This window comes from Pseudorca crassidens, chromosome 10 (assembly GCF_039906515.1).
Source record: "Pseudorca crassidens isolate mPseCra1 chromosome 10, mPseCra1.hap1, whole genome shotgun sequence".
Lineage (NCBI taxonomy): Eukaryota > Metazoa > Chordata > Mammalia > Artiodactyla > Delphinidae > Pseudorca > Pseudorca crassidens.
The window spans coordinates 67,972,887-67,996,321 of NC_090305.1; the positions used below are offsets into that span (position 1 = coordinate 67,972,887).

General features: G+C 52.3%; 2 protein-coding genes across 5 annotated transcripts; one reads left to right on the forward strand and one right to left on the reverse strand.

Annotated features, from left to right (window-relative positions):
- The first annotated feature begins 28 nt into the window (after positions 1-28).
- On the forward strand, positions 29-1,868 carry TREX1 (three prime repair exonuclease 1). Its single transcript, XM_067754312.1, has 2 exons — positions 29-543; positions 862-1,868. Exon 2 carries the CDS (start codon positions 883-885, stop codon positions 1,825-1,827), a length of 945 nt encoding a protein of 314 aa, XP_067610413.1. The 5' UTR covers positions 29-543; positions 862-882; the 3' UTR covers positions 1,828-1,868.
- Positions 1,869-2,110: 242 nt separating this feature from the next.
- SHISA5 (shisa family member 5) lies at positions 2,111-21,983 on the reverse strand. Of its 4 annotated transcripts, XM_067754316.1 has the most exons (6): positions 21,805-21,982; positions 18,017-18,173; positions 10,068-10,151; positions 3,745-3,860; positions 3,381-3,593; positions 2,111-3,299 (listed from the first exon to the last, which is right to left on the reverse strand). In XM_067754316.1, exons 1-6 carry the CDS (start codon positions 21,872-21,874, stop codon positions 3,220-3,222), a joined length of 720 nt encoding a protein of 239 aa, XP_067610417.1. In that variant the 5' UTR covers positions 21,875-21,982; the 3' UTR covers positions 2,111-3,219. The 4 variants fall into 4 exon arrangements, with proteins under 4 accessions (XP_067610417.1, XP_067610418.1, XP_067610419.1 ...); XM_067754317.1 differs by lacking the exon at positions 10,068-10,151 and having other exon boundaries at positions 21,805-21,983; XM_067754318.1 differs by lacking the exon at positions 18,017-18,173 and having other exon boundaries at positions 21,805-21,945.
- Between the last annotated feature and the right edge of the window lie 1,452 nt (positions 21,984-23,435).

Below are 23,435 nucleotides of genomic sequence, written 5' to 3' on the forward strand. Positions count from 1 at the left end.
AATGAATCTGCTTTGAGGAAGGAGCCCTGCCTTGCCCTGCCCTGCCTTGCCCTGCCCTGCCTGTGGAATTGTCCTGAGTCATCACTTTCGCCTGAGGCCATGGGAAGAAACCATTGTGTGGCAGGGAAGAAGGTGGCCCTCAGCCCAGGCCTAAACCAGGGAGGGCTGGGAAAATGGGGCCAAGGGGTGGGTGCAAAATGGCCACGGCAGGGGCTCCCAGCGGCTTAAGTCCTGGAGCTAGCCTGCCCCATAGCCCTGTCCTCCCGGTGTGAGGGCGTGAGGGCCCTGGTGCATTGTGCCAGCCAGCAGGCCCACAGCGAGAGGTCTGAGGAGGCCTTTGGGGATAGCACTGTGGGTGCCTGGGGAGGGACAGGTGTTGGCAGGAGGGACAGCCCAGGCAGGCTGACAAGCGGGGCGGGCCTTGCTCACACCAGCCGCTGGGCGGGCTCAGGCCGAGTTTCACTTCCCGCCACTGCTGCCAGCAGCAAGAACCAGCTGGAGAGCGTGCAGCACCCTGAGTCATTGCTGCCTGCCTGCTACTCGGTAAGTGAGGACCCCCGAGGGGAGGGGGTAGGGTGGGAGGGCATGGGTACCTGCCCCACCAACCCTCACCAGACTAAGCGGGCACTAGGGGGAGGAGCCAAGCCTTCCCCTGAACAGGAAACAGTGTGCTGGTCCCACTAAGAAAGCCACCCCACCCTCCCTGGCTTCCTGCCCTGGAAATGGGTCCTGGAGCTCAGCAACAGTGCCTGCCCATGCAGGGAAGGCCAGAGGGGTGCTCCTGCCCACCCCACCCCACTTGCCTTCCCTCTTATCACTGGGCACTCACACACCCACCACCCACCCCATGCTCCTCCCCAGGCTCAGCGGCAGATACCCACCATGGGCTCGCAGGCCTTGCCCCCGGGTCCTGTGCAGACCCTCATCTTCTTGGACCTGGAGGCCACTGGCCTGCCCTTCTCCCAGCCCAAGGTCACAGAGCTATGCCTGCTGGCCATCCACAGATGGGCCCTGGAGAGACTTCCTACCCCTCAGGGGCCTCCTTCAACAGTGCCCCCACCACCCCGGGTGCTGGACAAGCTCTCCCTGTGCGTGGCTCCGGGGAAGGCCTGTAGCCCTGCAGCCAGTGAGATCACAGGCCTGAGCACACCTGTGCTGGCTGCACACGGGCGTCAATGCTTCGATGCCAACCTGGCCAACATGCTCCGAGCCTTCCTGCAGCGCCAACCACAGCCCTGGTGCCTTGTGGCACACAACGGTGACCGCTACGACTTCCCCCTGCTCCAGGCAGAGCTGGCTGTGCTGGGCCTTGCCAGTGCTCTGGAGGGCGCCTTCTGTGTGGATAGCATTGCTGCCCTGAAGGCCCTGGAGCAAGCTGACAGCCCCTCAGAGCACGGCCCAAGGAAGAGCTACAGCCTGGGCAGCATCTACATGCGCTTGTACGGGCAGGCCCCACCAGACTCACACACAGCCGAGGGTGACGTCCTAGCCCTGCTCAGCATCTGTCAGTGGAGGCCACGAGCCCTGCTGCGGTGGGTAGATGCTCACGCCAGGCCCTTCAGCACCGTCAAGCCGATGTACGTGGTCACAGCCTCGACTGGAACCAGCCCAAGGCCATCTGCTGCTACGGCCACGGTACCCCTGGCCAGAGCCAGGGGCACCAGCTCCAACCGTGGTGGAAACAGGAACCCTAAGCCCCTTTCCCCAGTGAAGAGCCCTGGAGCCCCACCCAGGGAGGGACTGCTGGCCCCACTGGGCCTGCTGGCCTTCCTGACCTTGGCAGTAGCCACGCTGTATAGGCTGTCCTTGGCCATACCCGGGCAGTAGGCCAAGAAGGAAATTCTGACTAATAAAGACCCTCCACAGCACCGAGTGATCACTCACTTCTACCCACCGTGGCAGCCTGAGAGCCTCCCGCACTTCTGCCCACACTGAGACACCTGGGGCCGGGGGCACAGGAAGTGGCAGTCTTTGTCCATCACCCTCCCTAGCAGGATGGTCAGACGTCTGAGCCCAATAAAAGTAGGGAAGACAAGGAACTTCAAATACTGGATGGAAATGATACCTAGCCTAAAACCCAATCCCAGCAGCCAAGAAAGGAGACAGCAGCTCCAAATAGTTGGATTTATTATAAACAAGGGTGCAGACCCTAGACTCCAAAACACATCAACAGGTACAAAGCTACTATGTGGTGAGACGTTAACGGAAGGATAGGGAACAGCGAGGTATGTGTCTGGGCCAAGAGCAGCCACCAAGGGTCCCCTCCACCTTTGGTCCAGACGACACCTTGGCCCAGGCGTCCCCACTGCCAAGACAAACTGTGGCCTGGGGTACAGGAGCTGGAAAGCCTGTGAGGCTGGCGCTGGGGAAGCAGGGACTATCAGACATCAGAGTTCCTCTGCTCTCTGGGGCAATTTTCCTCCAGGACCCAGGGGTTTCAGCCTCACAGCAACTATTACACACATTTTGAAACAGAAAACAGGCAAAATACTTAGCTAAAAGTAAAACAAAAACACTGCAGGGAGGACACCTGAGTGTGTAGGTGGACAGAGGCCACCCTGCCCACTTAAGGTGGCGGCCAGAGCCAACCAGGGCAGCCAGACCGAGGGTAAATGTGGGCCTCCAGGTGGTCCCAGGAGGGATGCAAGAACACAGACCAGGCACACAGCGCTCAGGGGAGGGTGGGGTTCTGCCTGAGGCGTTTTGATATCAGGAGGCTGCCCACCCTCCACTGGGCATGGCACAGGCTCAGGGAGCAATGGGTAAGGGTTGAGACTCACCTGTAGCCAGGTCCCAAGCCTCACCCACCTGCCTGCATCATCCTCGGGTTCTTCAAAGACAAGCCTGGGGACAAGCCATGGCCTTGAGCAATGGCTAGCCATTCTGCAGAAACTGGAACACGTGTGCATCCTGCCGGCAAAAGTCTGTACTATCCTAGTGTGACAAGCCCCACTTGCTCTCCCTGGGGTGGTCTAGAAAAGAACTGTTCTTTGAATTTTGCTTGAGATTTCAGGAAGCATAATTTCGAGTGAGGAAGGCAACAGAGTGTGGTCCCAGCAACTCTGGCAAGAATTGTTCCCAGCCCCTCATTGGCATCACAAGAAGCCTCATGTACAAACAGGACACACACACCACGCACAGGGAGAAAAGGACCGTGCCTGCATACCCATTCACACACACATGACAGATCAAGTGGCAGCCAGAGATGCAATGTTGTGCTCAGGGGGCTGCCTTCGGGGGGTCCATGTAGGCTGGATTGTAAGGAGGCTGGCTTGCAGGGTAGGGCATGGCTGCACCTCCTGAAAATAGAGAGGACACTGGTTGGCGGTGGGCATGGCTGCAGGGGGTCCGGCACAGTTGGAGTCGGTAGGGGTACTCACCAGCCACTGTCTCATGGTAGGCGGGGGGGCCCATGGGCTGGGCCAGGTAGGGTGGTGGGTACTGTGTGGGGTACGGCGCTGCTGGCATCCCTGGCTGGGGGGGCATGGGGTGGTAGCCCTGGTACGTTGGTCCGGGGTAGCTGGGCGGCACACTTGGAGCTTGCGAGTAAGGGGTGTGCACTACTGTGGTGGCTGTGGTGGTAGTCACGACCGCTGAAAAGAGAGTCCCAGTTAGGACCCTCAGGCCTGCCACCCCTCCCTCCAGCTCAGCTCCGTCAGGCCCCTGGTAAACCACGCCCACCACCCGGGGTCGGCACCCTCACACAAGGGGTCACAGTGGGGCAGGTGGGCTGGAGATGCTTACGACGCGGTCGGCGGCACATCTTGTACAAATAACAGCAGGAGCAGGTGAAGCAGATGATGATAGTGACAACGGAGAGCACAAAGATGGTCAGTCCGACGGCCACAGTCGTTCCAAACCTGCCAAAAAGCCAGTCAAGGCCCAGGGCCTCTCTCCCCTACCTAGGACCAGCAGTCCACACCACACCCATGCCCAAGGTGCACCCCTCTTGCCAGAGGAGACTCTGGGCAACACAGATAGAGCAACCTCTGGGGTATGTAGCTTGAACCTGTTTCAGCCTCAGGTGTTTCCTCAAGTGTAAAATGGGGTTGACTGAGAGTCACCTGGGGGGGCCCCCTGGCCACACCCTCAGGAGCACGGGAGAGAGTTCTTCAGGTGCCTCCCCCATACACACATCTTGTCTACCCGCACCGAGCCAGCGGCAGATGCCCATCGAGTACATGCCACAAGCCAGGCACTGTGTGGCTTGAACCAAAAACTCAAGAGGTGGGCAAGACAGACCAACTCATGGCCTCTGGGAGCCCACAGATTATTAGAGGAGGCAGGTGTTGAAGGGAAAATGACTCAGGAAGCACAGGTAACGAAAACGGGGAGAAGTTCCAGGAAAGGGGAGGCTGGTGTGGCCAGGACAGTGAAGTGAGGCACACAGTGAGCCCAGGGTAGGGCTGCTGGCCCCCGGAGTGACGGTGAGCTTGCTGGGTGCCAAGCACTGTGCCAGGTGTCCACATACACCCTCGCTCTGACCAGAAGGGCAGGTGGGTAAACTAAGAGCCAGGCGGGGCTGGAGGGGCCCTGCCTTCTGAAGAGGCCGCCTCCCTGCCCACGCAGGCCCCTCAGCAAGGACAAGGACCAAGTGGAGAGCCCGCCCCCCGAGAACGCAGGCCGTGGTGCGAAGTTCACCAAAGCCGACCTTCAAGGGCACAGCCACAGCCCCAAGCTGTCCTCCCCTGTTCCCCGAGGCCAAGCAGTGTGCCAGTAAAAGGCAACTGCACCAAGCACATCAAAACGTGGAAGGGGCTTGGTGAGCTTTAGGCATTCGCCTCCCCTGAGGCCTGGGGGAAGGCTGGGCACCCCCCTTCACCCCGCCTTGGGTGGAGGGTCTTCCATCTCGCAGCCCAGACGGGCAGCACAAGCTCAGCAAGGCCCGGTGCACAGCTTTGGGACAGACTAAGGACAGACCCTTCACACTCCAGACTCAAAATACCTGACTGCGTTCGTAAAATAGGAGCCATTGGCCACTGTGAGGCCCAGAACAAGGCCCCAAGACAGGACCGTCAGGAGGTACCTTCCTGCCGAACCAGAGGAGCCTGTCACTGCTCCTCACCCACAGGCTCCTCCCAGACCCTCCACTGACCCAGGGATGTAGACACGCACACCCACATTCGCACGCAATCAATAGCACTCAACTGTAGGGCCACCACCACCGATCTCTAATCTCTCTTTCTCTCTCTTCTGTCTCTGTCTCTGACACACAGTATGGCGCCCAAGCTCACCCCATGTTAGCCTCCACCTTCACTTAGGGGCCTCCTGCACCCCCGGACTTCCCCTTTCCATCATGAGGCCACTCGGTTTCAATCTCCTCCCCTTTCCAGGAAAAGTAAAGCAAATCTCCTCGGCCCTCCCCTACCCCTGACGTCAGAGGCAGGAAGGAGAGATGCGGGGCCTCTTAAAGACACAGTGCGGCTGGCAGGCGCCCCAGCTGCTCCCAGCTGCGCTCCAAACTGGGGCCAGGAGTGGGGAGGGAAGTGCTCGGCTGTCTTCCCGGAGCTGCCTCCTCAGCCCTGCATGCCCAGGCCCAGCTTCTCCACCCCACTGTCCAGGAGAGCACTACCACGGGGTCCAAGACATGCCCCGCCTAGGGTCCCCAAACCACGCTCCTGCTCCGCCCAGCTCAGCCGGCCAGCCCTGTTCCAGCGGTCCCCTCGATGGGCTCCTTCAGCCATCTAAGCCTACCAGCAGACCCGGGGGCCCGCCGGCCCGTCCCCTCAGCTCCTCCTCTCCCACCAGCACATGCTCCAAGCCACAAACCTGCCTGAACCTGAACCTGCCTCACCAGGAAGATGCAGATGCCTCCCCAAGTCCCCTTGGCCACCCTGTCAGGTCTTATCTTGTCACTCCTGCTCGAAAGCCTAGTATGGCTCCTGTAGCTCCTGGGGTCACACAGGAATTTGCTTTATAATTTACTTGTTAAACTTCGTGTGATGTGTGTGTGTATCTGTACTTTTCTCTGTGTGTGTGTGTATACATATATAAATACATATATAATAGTTGATAATAAAAGGAAAAAAATCTAGGATTTGTCTTATCAGATAGTAACACTTACAATAGGCAAATGTTAATCTTAATTAAAAGTCTAAATAAGATAAAACTTGTGTGGCCTGGGACTCCCAGCCTCCCTCCTGTGTGCTCCAGCCACATCACCCTCCTTTTCAGCTTTTGAAAGCACCATGCTGTGTCCTACCTCAGGGCCTTTGCACACGCATTTCCTCCCGCCCAACTGCGCCGTCTGCTCTTCTCTTCCTCCCACCCCTACACAAAGTGACCCCTTGGTCACTTTTCAGACCTCAGCTCAAAACATCACTTCCTCAGGGACACCTTCCCTGACCATGCAGATGAGGTAAGGCTCCTCGATAAGTGCTCTTACAAATCAAATTCTTGTCTACCTCAGTTTATAAACACACACTCCTTTGTGTGAGCGTTTGACTAATGTGCATCTTACCTCCAGCCTGTGGATTCATGGATGCACAGACTGCACCAGCTCTGGACCATCACTGTATCTCCAGTGACTGGACATACAGAAGGTGCTCAATAAGTATTTAACAAATAAATAAATTCACTCAGGGACCCCATGGGCAGCACCTAGTAGGACAGCAAGGCACATTGCCCTGAGGAACAGCAATATTTGAGGGGTGGTTGCAGAGTGGGGCAGGGGCCTGTGGCCACAACAGGCCACGACACTAATGGAACCACACCTCCGAGAGGAAGGAATGGGGCTTCCCAAGGCTGAGGCTACCTCCCAGATCAAGGAGCCCAAAGGCCAAGTTCAGAAGGCAGAGTTGGCCTAGGCAGGAAGGGACAGAAGGCCAGGGGAACAAGAGCCCAGGCAAGGAGCTTGCAGCGGGGCTGAATGGGACGGCCCCTAGGAGGCCAAAGACTTCCAACGTCCAGACACCGAGAGGGCCGTCTCTGGAACTGAGACACCAGCACCCTCACCGCGACGCTGGCCAGGCAGCACGCGGCCGTGACACACTGGGTGAGAGAGCTGCGGAAGGAGCGCAGTGAGGGCTGAGAACTGACACAGGTTGGCGATGCCCACACCTCACCTAGTGGACCTCCCTGCCCTCCCCCTGCACCATCACAGCAGAGTCAGCGCAGAGGGTCAGCAGTGACCTGCCTGGAGCCTGGAGCCAGCAGTTCCACCACTTGGGTGCTTCAAGACACACCATTCCTGCCTGATCATCCTGTGAGTGAAAGGAGCTAGGAAGGGACAATGAAATCAGGACCCAAAAGAACCATGACAGGGAACCAAGGAAGCTCTGGGGAGAAAACCAGCCACTGACCATCAACAGGGCAGGACAGGAGTCACCTGCCAAAGCGGAGAGTGGGTGGAAGACCCACAGGTAACATGGCCACACCATGGGGAGCATGGAGCCCAGGCCATGACAGGCAGATGTGGTCTCATCTGCATCGCTGTGCTCTGAACTGGTGCCTCCTTCTTGGAGAACCCAAGGAGTCACCCAGAGGAAGAGCGGGGGTAGGGAGGTGAAGTCCAAGAATGAAGCGGGAGGGGTCGGAGGTGGGGAGGGGGGCAGAGCTGGCACAGGCCCCCTCAGCACATAGGGTCCTTCCCCTGTCGAGTGTCCCCCGAGCTTCCAACCAGGGCTGGACCCCACCAAGGAACCAACGCTCCAATGGACAAACAACAGTGCCCTTGGCCAAGGGGGCATCACACGAATGCTCACAGGAGAGGATGTCTCTTTGGGGTCCAGGGGGGCGATCACCTGGGGGCATCCACAGAAGACGTGTCACTGATGACCCCATCCCTCCACCCTCCCAGCACCTACTCCTGGAGCCCTAAACCTTTGTAAGGCAGGTGCTGTGCACCACGCTGGGGCTCTGCTCAGAAGCAGAGGAGAGATGGGGCAGGATGGGGTGGGGGCCCAAGGGGGCTGAGCAGCATCTGCACTCCCAGCAGATGGGCAAGATGGCCTGGTGCGGAGGCAGCAGGACACTCACACCTCCGCATCTGCAGGAGGTGGGGGGAGATGCTCCTGAGCTGGCCCCGGGAAGCCACTTCTCCTCTGCCTCCTGGGGGACCTTGTTCTGCAGTGTGGAACCCACCTTTCTCACACAGTGCTCAGTACTCACTCACAAACCAGGCCACCTTCCACGTTCCTTCCCCCTCTCTGAACCCTCTCCAGCTCCTCATGCAGCTGACACTCAACACACTCAATCCCACCCAAATCCGAGCCCTTCATCCGGAACCCACTCCTCCTCTGTCCTGTATCTCCCCATGCAGGGCAGAGAGCAGGACACCACACCGCGGCCCCTTCCCTGGCAACCTTCCTAGCAAGCAGCCTCACCTCACCTCACCCCGCCAGCCCAGCCTCTCTCTGGCCTACAACACCTGGACCAGGAAGCCATGGTCCAGGCTCCCCGCCAGCTGCTGACATACTCCGGGGAGCAGCCAGAGTGGTCTTCATCCTAAAACACCATTCAGACCCCAGCACTGCCCAGAGCCCTCCATGGTGCCTGCCCAGGACGAGGCCCACACTGACTGGACATCAGACCCCCATGTGGGGCCAACTGAAAGCCCACAGCCTCGGGCCTCAGCAACGGGGTGCTCCCTGCATGTAGAGGGAGTGGCGCTTCCAGGTCTCAGCCTCTGAGCAACATAGGGAACAGGATCAGCAGGCAGAACCGAGGGAGGAGGCCCAGCCACGGTTGCCTAGGAGCAAAGCTGCACCTCTTCCCCTCCCCCACTCCCAGGAGCCCTGCCCCAATTCCTCTGCAGCCAAAGAGGCCCACACTCACCCAGGCCCACAGGGCAAGATGGGACAGGACAAGAACCTGGACCCCACTACACAGGCCCAGAGCCCAAAGTCTCTTCCTCCAAAGGGGCAACCAGGCCTAGGCGGACCTTCTCAGAGGCGCTTCTAGATCCACCGAGGTAGAGGGCAGATGGCACGTGGAACAGACTCCGCCAGGAAAACGCACAAGCAGCTGCACGCCCATTCCATCCACGCGAAATGTGCACCACAACACCCGTCACGGTGGCAACAAGACAGCGCAAGAACCTGGCCAAGGGGACTGGAGTTTGGGCAATTGGGGTACTCCCCGGCCCCCTGAAGGGAAGGCCCTGACAATAACCATGACCCACAAACCCTGACACAGACTGTGCATCATCAGTTATTCCAGCATCTTTACTACACAATAATCACCCCATCACTATGCACCCTGCACCACCATTGCCCCTGTCACTTTCACCACTGCCACCATTACCCCAACACCAATACCCACCACCAGCATCCTTATCACATCTCCCTGTCACTGTCCCCCATCACCACCATCACCTCCTACCACCATACACCTGCCTGTCACCCCATTACAGAGCCCCACCATAGCCCCCATTACCATCAGCCTCTACACCATCAACACGCACTACTCCCCCATTACCACACATCCACCATCATCTACCATCACCCTATCCCGGACCAGGAAGCCAGATGTGATAGGGATGCTGGTGGTGGGTATTGGTGTTGGGGTAATGGTGGCAGTGGTGACAGTGATGCGGGCAATGGTGGTGCGGGGTGCAGAGTGATGGGGTGATTATTGTGGGGTAAAGATGCTGGGATAACTGATGATGCACCGTCTCTGTGTCAGGGTTTGTGGGTCGTGGTTATTGTCAGGGCCTCTCCCCACCACCACTGCACCCAGCACCACCACTGTACCATCACCACACACTCAGCATTGTAGCCCCCATCATCTTATCCCTGCCACCACTGCTGCATCACTATCACCTTTTGCCACTATCATCCCCATCACCTACATCCATAGGTCACCTGTGCCCACACCATCACCTAGGTCAATATGAACACCCACACCTGGCCTTTCCATCGTGAACCCCCAACCACAGTCTCCCCCATCCCTGGCACAATGATGAAGACACCCAACACAAGGATCAAAGGTCCTGGAGGTCAGATATGGTGACAGCTTCCCTGAGGCTCTAGGCCAAGGACTCTGTGCCATCCCAGTCCCCACAGCCCTCCTGAGCCCCCTTGTCACCTCTTCCAGGAAGATGTACCCAGACTGCAGGTTTTATTTACCCAGACATGGGGTCGCTGTCCAGGCTAAAGCGAAACTTCAGTGTTGAGCCCAGCTGTTCCAGTGGCTCCACGTTGGTGGGGACGCTGCAAAAAGGAAACCTCACAATTAACATGCCTGCGCCCCACCCAGCACACCGAGAACGAACAAACACTAACTTAGCACACACACAGAACATGCATGAAAGCCAGCCCCATATTGGGCCAGAGAAGTAGCCCTGGGGGCCTCTGGAGGACGGATATCACACACACCAAGATCTCAGGCTACAAAGCCACACATCCTTCTAAAGTGCACATCGAACGTTCTCTAGGACAGACCACATGTGAGGCCACAAAACCAGTCTCAAGAGATCTGAAAAGACAGTTATCATACAAAGTATCTTCAATCACAATGGGATGAAGTTATAAATCAGTAACAAAAGACACATGCTACAAAATTAAAGAAAAAAATCCTAAAAAAAACCCCTCATACCTTGGGAAACTAACATATTACAGCAACAACAGCAACAAAAGAGCTGTGGCTTAAATAAGAAATCATAGAGGAAATTAAGAAATCTGTAAAACTGAATGATAATAAAAATACCACTGGTCGAAATTTGTGAAACACAGCTAAAGGGTTCTTAGAAGGAAATTATAGCTTTAATACTGAGATGGTAGTAAACTGAAGAAGACGGGAAAAATGTAATAGAACAAACCCCCCAAATAAGGAAGGAATTAATAAAGATAACTGCAAAAATAAAAGAGAATAGCAGCCATGGAAAATAAGAGAAGATTAACAGAACGAAAGCTGGTGGACCTCTGGCAAGACTAATCAAGAAAAGGAGAAAAGACGCAAAAGATAAAAATACAGAAGGAAAAGGAGTAAACTATAGACACAAGAGAGATTTTAAAAATAATAACTGTCTGGGAATTCTCTGGTGGTCCAGTGATTAGGACTTGGCGCTCTCACTGCCGAGGCCTGGGTCCAATCCCTGGTCAGGGAGCTAAGATCCCACAAGCCTCATGGTGCGGCCCCCTTCCCCAAAATGATAATAACTGTTTGAATTGAACAAACCACCTGTGAAAAGGCATTTTTTGAAACAAATGGAGGCAACTGAAGACAGACTAGTACAGAAAGCTATTAATGAACTGCTGTTAATTGTGCCAAGTGTGTTCCTGATATATAATTATATTTCTTTTTAAAGGACTCACTTCTGCAGATAACTAATATTTAAGGAGAAATTTTTATGCCTGGGATGGGTTTTAAAATAATCCAGAAAACAAAAGTAGTGGGAGGTATATGGAACACTAATGTTAGAGTATTGATAACTATGGGAGCAGGCGATGGATATATGGATTTATTATTCTCTCTGCTTTTGTATGTATTTGAAAATTCTCAAAATAAATTCTCAACAAATTAACAAAATAAAATTCAAGAAACAAAGAAAAAAATGCAAGAGCATTAGGAACAACTATACCGTACTAACTTTGAAGGACAAGTAAAGCTGAGAAGAAAATATTCTTTAAAACTTCAGTGTGTGTGCGTTGGCAAGCAATAACAAGAGTAAAGCACACCAAGCTGGGATGCAGGGAGGGCGGGGGGAGTGTGTTGCTGGGAAGATACTTCCATGGAGGTGGGCCTGGCATCTGAAGCCCCTTTTATCCTGGGGGCATTAGCCTATTTCAGAGGGGCAGCTGAGAGCAGCATTTCTGAAAGCCTCAGGTGGCAGAAATTATATCCAGAGGCCAGCAGGTGGGCAAGCCCTGATGATTCCCACCCACTTGGGCTGGGTCCTGAAAAGCAAGGAGAAACTCAGCATGAGTTTCTCAGCTCAGCTCTGCAATTAGGCCAAGGTGACCTTAGAGTGCTCATGTCCCTGGCAAAAGCAATATCAATCCTCCCTGGAGGAAGTCCTAAGGTCCAAATGTTTACAATCAATTTTGCAAATGCAATGTTTGGCACACAACTGAAGATTTTCAGGAACACTAGGACACTAGACAACATGACTAGAAAACAACAGAAACAACTGAAATATCCACAAGGGCTTTAAATATTGAAGTTATCACACCCTAACATTAAAACAAAACATACTTTAAGATAACTAATAAGAACCTGCTTTATAAAAATGAAATTACGTTTAAAAAAAACACTTTGGGACTTCCCTGGTGGCACAGTGGATAAGATTCTGTGCTCTCAATGCAGGAGGCCCTCATCAGGGAACTAGATCCCACATGCATGCTACAACTAAGAGTTTGCATGCCACAACTAAGGAGCCCATGTGCCGCAAATAAGAAGCTCACATGCCACAACTAAGGAGCCCACCTGCTGCAACTAAGGAGCCAGCGAGCTGCAACTAAGTAGCCCACCTGCCACAACTAAGACCCAGTGCAACCAAATAAGTAAATAAATATTAAAAAACAAAACATACTTTGTTCAAGGAGATGAAAGGAAAAAAATTAAGCAGTTTAGGAGAACTTGAAATATAAAAAAGAAACAAAAATTCTAGAACTAAAAAATTACACACAAAAATAGTAATTTATGGGCTTCCCTGGTGGCACAGTGGTTGAGAGTCTGCCTGCCGATGCAGGGGACGCAGGTTCGTGCCCCGGTCCGGGAAGATCCCACATGCTGCGGAGCGGCTGGGCCCGTGAGCCATGGCTGCTGAGCCTGCGCGTCCAGAGCCTGTGCTCCGCAACAGGAGAGGCCACAACAGTGAGAGGCCCGCGTACCGCAAAAAATAATAATAAAAAAATAAAATAATAATAATAATTTATTAGACACAGTGCAAGATATAATTAAACAATTGGAGGATAGGCCCAAACAAATATATATACACTAAAGCCTGGAGACAAAAAGATGGTAAATGTAAATACAAAAGAGAGTAGGTGAAATACGGAATACAATTTACAAAAGGTCTTACATGTGTGTAATTAGAGTCCTAGAGGGAGAAGTGTGAGAATGGGGCAGAAGCAATATTTAAAAAGATGATGGCTGGAGTTACTCAGTTTTCCTGGATATCTCCCATAAATGCAGGAGATATACATGCTATTAAAATTGTTTGTTTTTCTCCTAGCAAAAACAAAAACAAAAAAAACAAGCCAACAATTCCAGAAGTACTGTGAACCCCAAGCAGCAAAAATTCAAAGAAAAGCACACTTAGGCACATCATAGTAAAACTGCTGAAAACCAAATACAAAGAGGAAAAACTTAAAAATTAGTCAGAGAAAAGATATGTTGCTTGCAAAGGAGCAATAATAAAGCCATCAGCTGATTACTCAACAGAAACAACAGACACCAGGAGTTAATGGAATGAGGGAACTTCCCTTGTGGTCCAGTGGCTAAGACTCTGCCTTCCCAATGCAGGGGGCCTGGTCAGGGAACTACATCCCATGCCACAGCTAAAAGATCCCACACGCCACAATGAAGACCCGACGCAGCCAAATAAATAAATAAATAAATATTTTTTTTTTAAAAAAAGAAGACAATGGAATGAAAGCTTCAAAGTGCTGAACTTTAGGGCTTCCCTGGTGGTGCAGTGGTTAAGAATCTGCCTGCCAATTCAGGGTACATGGGTTTGAGCCCTGGTCCGGGAAGATCCCACATGCCACAGAGCAACTAAGCCTGTGTGCCACAAATACTAAGCCTGCACTCTAGAGCCCGCGAGCCACAACTACTGAGCCCGCACGCCTAGAACCCCTGCTCCACAACAAGAGAAGCCACCGTAATGAGAAGCCCACAGACTGCAACGAAGAGTAGCCCCCGCTCACCACAACTAGAGAAAGCCCGCGCGCAGCAACGAAGACCCAATGCCGCCAAAAATAAATAAATAAATTTATAAAAAACAAATAAATAAATTGATCTTTAAAAAAAAAGTGCTGAAATTTGATAACTTCAAAGTGCTGAAAGTTAATAACTGCCAACCTAGAAATCTATAACGAGGAAAAATATCCTTTAAGAAAGAATGTAGGACTTCTCTGGTGACTCAGTGATTAAGAATCCGCCTGCCAGGGCTTCCTTGGTGGCGCAGTGGTTAAGAATCCTCCTGTCAATGCAGGGGACACGGGTTCGAGCCCTGGTCCGGGAAGATCCCACATGCCGCAGAGCAACTAAGCCTGGGCACCACAACTACTGAGCCTGAGCTTTAGAGCCCGAAAGCCACAACTACTGAAGCTTGTATGCCTAGAGCCTGTGCTCCACAACAAGAGAAGCCACCGCAATGAGAAGCCCGCGCACCACAATGAAGAGTAGCCCTGGCTCGCCGCAACTAGAGAAAGCCCGCGCGCAGCAACGAAGACCCAATGCAGCCAAAAATAAAGTAATTATTTTTTAAATCACTTAGACAATATTGAAGAATATCAAAGATTATTATAAAGACACAGTAATTGAGTCTGCTTTAGCCCAGGGACAGACAAACAGACCAATGTAACATAATAGAGAACCTAGAGACAGACACGCATATGTGGACACTCAATCTGTAACAAACTTGGCACTGTAGAGTGACAGAAAAAAAGGATAGTTTTCTCAATAAGTGGCGCTGGGTCAACTGAATACCCAAATTAAAAAATGAAATTTGATCTCTACTTACATGCACTACTACTACTAGGCATACTTAAAAGAAATCCATATACATGTGCACTAAAAGATATGTACAAAGATGCTCAAAGCAGCATTATTTGTTATAGCGAAAGGAAGGAAGGAAGGAAGGAAGGAAGGAAGGAAGGAAGGAAGGAAGGGAGGGAGGGAGGGAGGGAGGGAGGAAAGGAAGAAACAATCCAGATGTCCATCAACATTAAAATGGATCAACTGTGGTATAAAACTTAACATACACCAATGGAAATGAACAGACAACACAACATGGATGAAACTCACATGTTGAGAGAAAGAAACCAGATAGGAAATAGATGTATGACGTCATGTGTATGTCTGTGTGTGTGTGTGTGTGTGTTTAACAGGTATAGCAGTTTAATGGTTACCTTTGGGGATAACAGAGGGAATACTGATTGGTAAGTAACATGAGGGGGCTTCTGGGATGCTGTGATGTGCTAATTCTTGCCCTGGATAGGTGGTGGTTACGTGGATGTGGATGTGTTTACTCTGCAGTAATTCACTGAACTGTACACTTTATATTTGTGTACTTTTATGTATGTATGATATATACTGCCCCCAACCCCAATAAAAAAACTAAACTATAGAACTTAGGGATGCATGTTTGGGTATTACAGCTCTAATGAAAAGCAAGGCTATATAAAAGTTAAGAATTATCACTATCTTAGTGGGATGAGAGGAGAGACAGTGATTGGGAGTAAGCTCAACAGGACTTCTGATGTCTTGACCTGCAGAGTGGTCATGCAGATATTTGCTTTGTGATAAATCGCTGAGTTGTACATTTACTTTAATGCAGTTTTCTGTATGTGAATTATATGTTACAACATAACAGATCAAAAAACAATCTCAAGGAATGAGTTTAACAGCAGATTAGACACTTGAAGAATTGAATGAACTGAAAGGTTAGAAGACATTATCCAGAATGCAGCCGAGAGATGAAAATATGGAAGAGAGACTAGGAGATGTGGACACTGGAGGAGAAGATGCAGCATGTATAAATGGAGTCCCAGAAGGAAAGGAGAAGGAGGAAGGGCAATACTTAAAGAATAGCAGAGTATTTTCTAGAACTGATGAAAGTCACTAAACCACAGACTTAAGAAGCTCAAACATAACATCATAAATTTTTAAAAATCTATACCTCGATATATCATAGTGTAACTGAAGAATGCCAAAGACAAGAAAAGAAAAATCTTAAAAAGCTCTCATAAGGAAAGAAAAGGATTTCTTTTAAATGATGGACAACTGACTATTGAGCTGATGTCTCAACAGAGATAATGGAAGTCAGAGAAAATAACCATCAACTTAAGTCCTGCTCAGATAAAATATTCTTTAAGAATGAGATCAATATAATTTACCATATTAACAGAATAAAAATAGAAAAATCATCCAATTATCTCTAAAGATGCAGGAAAAATATTTGACAAAATTCAAGATCCCTTCATGATTAAAACTCCAAGCAAACTGGGAACAGAAGGGAACTTCCTCAACCCAATAAAGGGCACCTATGAAAAAGCTACAGCTAACATCATACCTAATAGTGAATGCTTTCTCCCTAAAATTGAGAACAAGACAGGGATGTCTGTTCTCACCATTTCTATTCATCATTATACTGGAGGTTCTGGCCAGTGTGATGAGACAAGAAAAAATAAAAGTATACAGATTGAAAAAGAAGTAAACATGGGACTTCCCTGGTGGTGCAGTCATTAAGAATCTGCCTGCCAATGCAGGGGACACGGGTTCAAGCCCTGGTCCAAGAAGATCCCACATGCCTCAGAGCAACTAAGCCCGTGGGCCGCAACTACTGAGCCTGCGGTCTAGAGCCCACAAGCCACAACTACTGAGCCCACATGCCACAACTACTGAGCCCACATGCCACAACTACTGAAGCCCATGCACCTAGAGCCCGTGCTTCACAACAAGAGAAGCCACCGCAATGAGAAGCCCGCAAACCTCAAAGAAGAGCAGCCCCCACTTGCCGCAACTAAAGAAAGCTCGCACGCAGCAACAAAGACCCAATGCAGCCAATAAAGAAAGAAAGAAAAAGAAGTAAACAACAGAAGAAAAAATGGAATGAAAACAAACCAAAACAATACAGTAAGTGAAAAAGAAAGAAATATAGAACAAGAGAGACAAATATAAAGCACAAAACAAGATAGCAAATATTGAATGTAATCCCAGAAATACCAATAATTACATTAAACTTAAATGGAATAAATCCTCCTGTTTTTTAAAGCTACCAGAATAAATTTTTTAAAAAAAAAGAAAGAAAGAAGACACTTATAAAAATGTAAAGACAGCAAAAGGGTAGCAGTAAAACGGTAGAATATGATCCATCAGGCATACAGCCTGGTGTCGCCATTCCCCAGAGAACTTTGCGACTCCTTAGTCAGTAACTACATGCATGTCTCTGACCTGGCAATTCGCTCCACTGTACTTGGCAAGAAATTCTCACATGGCTCTGTAAAGGAGGAAGTATATGAGGATGCCCACCACAGTAATCTATGACAGCAAGTTTTGGACTCACACCACAAAGAATACATGGCAGTGATGGGCACAGGCCAGGTGTACACACAGCAATGTGGATGCGTCTTACAAACACTGCACTGACTGCAAAAAGTAAGAGGGTTCACTGTGCCCACAGAATATAAACTTTGCAACACAAATAATCGAAAGAATACAACAGACTGGTTGCCTACAGAATAAGAGGGGAATGGAATGGTCATGGGAGATTAAAATAACATGGTGTAAGATGGTGGAGGGCTGGTCTTGCCCAGACCAATGATGGTCACCTGCCATGAGCTGAGCAGTGTGACTACCTCAACCCTCTATACCTGTGGCCGAACACAAACAAAACACACAGTGTGGCAAAGGGAGACACACACAGGGTCCTAGAACCTTGGTTCCAGCCTATGAAACAGTTTAAACCCAAGATGCAGTGTAAATCCACGTGCCATGGCAAGAGGACACAGGCATGGCCCACAGTGGGCTACACACCCATGCACTATGCCCTCCAGGGTCCACAAGATGATACCTGCACAAATCACATACAACCCCCCACCAGGTGCACACACACACTGCGAGGTACACTCATGCCAAGGTGTCCACCCTGAGGACACGTTGGTACAAGTACACACCCAGGGGTGAGCCACAGGGCCTGCCGAGGCCACCAACCCCTGAGAAACCAGCTCAGCCCTCGAGAGTGGGGGAGAGAGGAACAAGGGACTACCTGAGCAGGGTCTGGGGAGTCCAGCCCAGGACAAGGACTCCCCAGTCCCCCACCCTCAGTGATCTGCCACCATCTCGAGAGGGCTGAGAGGAAAGATGGGCAGGCTCAGGCTGCCTACCTTGTGACCTCCGATGCACCCACCTGGCCTCCGGAACACCACATTCTTCCCCATTCCACACAAATTTCTTCAGCACATCAGAGCAGCAGTATTGGTCATAACAGGTGCCACAGCAGAAATCAGGACAGAACTTGGGGAAGAGGTTGTGTCCAGCGGAAACCATACACACCTCACTGTGGGCTGAAACAGAGAAACACACCGTTCATCTGTGGCCATGGGGCCAGGCCTCCACCCTGTCCCAGCCAATACAGCCCCTTCCCCAGCAAGGCCAGCAGGTCCCAGCATGCCAAGCCATCTCTGAGCCATCCCACTCATTGGCCACCTCTGGCCACTGCCCCAACCAGCCTTTCCCTCTCCCCTGGGCCACAGCAGAGGTGCCAACCTGGGCTCCCTCCCTCTCCCACCAGTCCACTTGCCCTCCAGATGGGACAGTGAACTTTCTACGTGTGAGTCTGACTGGGCCACTCCCCACTCTCAGGCCATGGGATCAAGCCCAGAGTCCACAAAGCAGGGTCCAGACTACAAAGGACCTTGAAGGTCACCCCCTTCTCTGCCCGTATTCTACCTGTTTCCCATCCTCCACCTTCAAATCTACCTACCCATCAAGGCCTTACTCCAGGCCCCCTCCTACAGAAGCCACCCAAGCCCAGCAGTCCCAGCTGCTAGGGACCAGGCCCTGGACTGACCCGTTCTTTTTATTTTTTTTGGCCACACTGCAATGGCATGCGGGATCTTAGTTCCCCCCAACATTGGGAGCACGAAGTGGACCGACCCGTTCTTTATTTTTTAATATTTTTTTTATTAATTTATTTTATTTACTATTTTTTATTTTTGGTTGCATTGGGTCTTTGTTGCTGTGCACGGGCTTTCTCTAGTTGCGATGAGCGGGGGCTACTCTTCATTGCAGTGTGCGGGCTTACTGTGGTGCCTTCTCTTGTGGAGCACGGGCTACAGAAGCACAGGCTTCAGCAGTTGTGGCTCGCGGGCTCAGTAGTTGTGGCTTGAGGGTTCTAGAGTGCAGGCTCAGTAGTTGTGGCGCATGGGCTTAGTTGCTCCACGGCATGTGGGATCTTCCCGGACCAGGGCTCGAGCCCATGTCCCCTGCATTGGCAGGTGGGCTCTTAACCACTGCGCCACCAGGCGAGCCCAGACTGACCCATTCTTTTATTATTATTATTTTTTTGGGCGGTACACGGGTCTCTCACTGCTGTGGTCTCTCCCGTTGTGGAGCACAGGCTCCGGACACGCAGGCTCAGCGGCCATGGCTCACGGGCCCAGCAGCTCCCCGGCATGTGGGATCCTTCCGGACCGGGGCACGAACCCGCATCCCCTGCATTGGCAGGCAGACTCTCAACCACTGCGCCACCAGGGAAGCCCCAGACTGACCCATTCTTAATCCTCACTCCCTGTCCCTACCGCTCAGCCGCAGCAGCCTCAGTCCCTGCTGGACACTACGACTTCAGGAGCTGGCCCTCACAGACTATAGCTTTACAGCAGGCTGCCTCCTGACCAATTCACCATGGGCCACAGTCACTCCCGCCACAGAAGTGTCCATGCAGTACTTAGCCCTGGGCTGGGCCTGCAGTAGGAGCCCCAGAACCATCACAAGGCTCTTAGTCAGAGGTGGGGTCTAAGTATACCTGGCTGACAAGTGTGGAAACTGACCACAAAGTTTGCAAGCTTCCAGGAAGATGTTACGGCCAAATGTTCCCACGCATCCTTTGGCTACATTAGCACAGATTAGTGCCCACCAGCAGGACAGAATGGTCCTGGATTCTGCCTAGACAGGCCCCAGATGGAACCCCCAGTCCAGGAAGGCCCAGATGACTATGGTAGGCTGGGGATAGTCCTGATAAACCCTGAGGTACAAAGTCCTGGCACAGCACTGGGACTCTAAAGACCCAGCCTGGTCATGCCCCCAGGGCAGTGGGCAGTGTCTAGAGACCCAGCCTGGTTGGTATATTGAAAGGGAAAATTTGTCACCCCTAAATATTTCTCTTTGGGGACTTCCCTGGCAGTCCACTGTTAAGACTTCGCCTTCCAATGCAGGGGTGTGGGTTCGATCCCTGATCGGGGAGCTAAGATCCTACAGGCCTCGTGGCCAAAAAATGAACACACGAAACAGAAGCAATATTGTAACAAATTCAATAAAGACTTTAAAATTGGTCCACATCCAAATAAATAACTAAATAAATATTCCTCTTTGGCCTAAGGATTATTTTAAGCAGATTATTTTTAAGAAACTGCAGACATAGGAGAAGCTCTGAAAACTAAGAAGTTACCCTATTACAAATGTAATAGACATTTGTAAGTATAAAGGAAATCTCCATTTGTAAGTGTATCTCCCTCGCTGTACTAGGAAGAGGGGGTTGACCTTATCTCTAGAATCAATGCTGAAGGCATAGGTTTAAATCTGCATAACAACCTTACCCTTGTTTACTGGGCTTTTCCCGGTAACTTCCCATAACTGACCCCCAACATCCTCTTTTGCCTTTAGTTCAAGATGGTATTTAAGGTGAGGGCTTCCACCATTTGGGGGAGTTACTCAGTTTTCCTGTGTCTCTCTCATGTATACAGGAGGTATGCAGTTAAACTTTTGTTTTTCTCCTGTTAATCTGTCTTACATCAATTTAATTATTAGACCAGTCAAAGAACCTAGATGGCAAGAAGGGAAAATTTTTCCTCCCCCACAGTATCATGCACCCTGGGGCCACTGGCAGAGCAAGGTCCAAAGGCAGAGGCACTGACTGACCTCCTTGAGAAGGGACAACTAGGTGGGGGAGATGCTTTATTCCTGGCAGCTCCAGGCAGAACCCTGCTCTGGGCAAAGCTGCAGGGCAGAGGATGGGACCACCAACAGGCCCAATGTAGCCAGCTGTCCACCTGCCAGCAGGTACGCTCAGCATAGCCCATGCTACTGGGAGGCTCGGGCAACCTACCTCCAGCAGGCCCGGGCAACCTACCTCCAGCAGGCCCATTACAGGCTTTACAGCCACAGTCCAGCCCAAGCGTCTAAGCTGGGCCTGAAGACACACACAGGTGAGTCAGTTTGAGCCAAAAGCCCATGACACAAATGTTCTTCTGATGCCCAGACGCTCTGAACCAGGCTGTCCAGACCTCCCTGGACCAGAGAACAAGGCTCTACCTTCTCACTTTCCCAGGTCCTCCAGATTCGTCCACAGTCCCAAGGAAATAAAGTCCTTCCCTTGGAGGAAACCATCCACCCCAGAAGGATTTTTGGCTTCCTATGGAGGTGGGTGGGGGCAGTGCGCTTTTCCAATCCCTACCCCTGAAAGGCCCCCAGCCTTGCTTCCGCCGTCTGTGATTCATCCGTCTACAATCAACACACACGGTGTGTCTCCTCCAGCCCTGGGGGCCAGCTTCAGCAGTCTCCAGGAGTACCAGGGCCATGGAGGCAGAGTGTGGAGGTTCCCAGCCAATAAACAGAGGCTGAGGGAAGGCCTCTGATGGAGGGGCCAGGCCTCCCTGCTGCCACCATGCCCCGCTAAGGCCAGGCAGGGAATCCTACCCAGCCCCTTGGAACACTCTAGGACAGACACCCCCACCCTCCCCATTCTAGGACAGAACAATGATGGCAGCTGCCTGGGGTCTGGGCAGTGTCAGTGCTGACGGGAGGGAGGCTGGAGTGGAGGAGAGACCAGTCGTCGGGTCCGCTAACTGCCTCGAAGTTATTAGGGCTCGTTTGGGGTCACTGCGGGGACGGCGCTGCCCGGGCTCCTACCAGGGACGGCGCGGACGTGGCCACCCCCCATGCCTGCCAAGGATAAACTCCCCCACCGCCAAGACTCACCACCCGGAGGCGCTGGTAGCAGCAACAGCAACAGCAGCAGGATCCGAGGCGCTGGGGCCGGCGCGGCCATGGCTGGGCGGGTGGGCGGACGGACTGACGGTCGTAGCGCGGCCGTAGCCTCAGAGACCCCCGCGTCCACCCGCTTCCTCGCCTCGCCTCGCCCCGCCCCGCCCCGCCCCTGCCCGGCCCGGCCGTTCCGGGAACCCCGCCCGGGAAGGAGAGGAGGGGAGGAGGAGGGCGAGAGAGGGTAAGCGGACGCCCCTCCCAGCCTCGGGGCTAGGCACTGTCCGGTGTTGGCTCCTCGGGACCGGCTCTCAGACACAGGCGACCACCGAAGTTGACTTCGACTCTCGGGGCCCTGTCCGCCCACAACCCCAGTCCCCACCCTGGGGCCCGGAGGGGGTCTCTGAGGGGATCTGCTTCCTAGCACTTGAGTGCCTGTTGGGTTCTGCTGGCAGGCGGGACACAGCCCCTCCCCGCTCCTAGGGTTCCTCACTTGCCCCGGGCATCCTCACTCCCCGGGAGGTACCCGAGGACCAAGTGGGGTGGCTGGGGGACAGCGCCCAGAGCAGACCTCCGCACACAGTAGGCCCCTAACAGACGCTGGTTCCCTTCTGAAAGCCTAGTTCAGAGGCTTCGGGGACCCCTGCCTCCTGCCACGACACCCACGACACCCCTACCCCTACCCCCGTGGTCACTCTACCCTGAGTCCAGGCAGGCTCACCCCTGCCTCAGGGCAAGTCTGGCTCCCATGGCCTGGTCTGAGGGAAAGGAACTGGCAGTTTCCAGACACACATTAAACCATCACCTGGCTCAGGATTGGGCCAGCAGGATTGGGCCATCCTTGTCTGCTGCCAGAGCAGGGTTCTCACAAGGCACCCTAAGATGTGGCCACGGCTAACAGGCCTCCACTGCCCCCTCACTGTGGGTCAGGGCATAAGGGAGCAGGACCCTATGGGGACTTCCCTGGACAGACCCCTCCCCCATATCCTCCGCTGTAGCTCCTCTCAGAAGTACCTAATCAGAAGTATCTGATGCACATGTCCTGAGTTGTTTTATAGATGCTAAAACTACCAACAAATGGAAGAAATTAACTACTTGATGATCATGAGCACCTAGCCCCAGGATTGATAATGTTAACACCTGTGACATGGCCCTGTTACTTCACCATCAACCAATCAGAGAATTGTGCACATGCTGATCACATACCCTGTGACTCCCCTCCTTCACCTGGCCTTTAAAAACACTTTGTCGAAACCCATGGGGAGTTGGGGTGTTTTTTTTAAAACAGTTTTTTTAAAAAATATTTATTTTTGGCTGCATTGTATCTTAGTTGTGGCACACAGGCTTCTCTCTAGTTGTGGTGTGGGCTCAGTAGTTGTGGCACACAGGCTTAGTTGCTCTGTGGCATGTGGGATCTTAGTTCCCCGATCAGGGATTGAACCCATGTCCCCTGTATTGGAGGGCAGATTCTTAACCACTGGACCACCAGGGAAGTCCCACTTGGGGTGTTTTGAGCACTAGCTGCCCTGGACTCCTTGCTTGGTGCCCTGCAATAAACGCTGCACTTTCCTTCACCACAGTCAGTAGACTGGCTTTACTGCACTCAAGTCAGCAGACCCAAGTTTGGT

What these genes read in the sequence shown, in the direction of transcription:
- TREX1 (XM_067754312.1), top strand. Translation starts at nt 883, where the DNA reads ATGGGCTCGCAGGCCTTGCCCCCGGGTCCTGTGCAGACCCTCATCTTC.
- SHISA5 (XM_067754316.1), bottom strand. Translation starts at nt 21,874, where the DNA reads ATGGCCGCGCCGGCCCCAGCGCCTCGGATCCTGCTGCTGTTGCTGTTG. An exon ending in GCTACCAGCGCCTCCGGGTG is followed by an intron (nt 18,174 to 21,804) that starts GTGAGTCTTGGC and finishes TCTCTGTTTCAG; the next exon opens with CCCACAGTGAGGTGTGTATG. An exon ending in CTACCATGAGACAGTGGCTG is followed by an intron (nt 3,300 to 3,380) that starts GTGAGTACCCCT and finishes CTCTATTTTCAG; the next exon opens with GAGGTGCAGCCATGCCCTAC.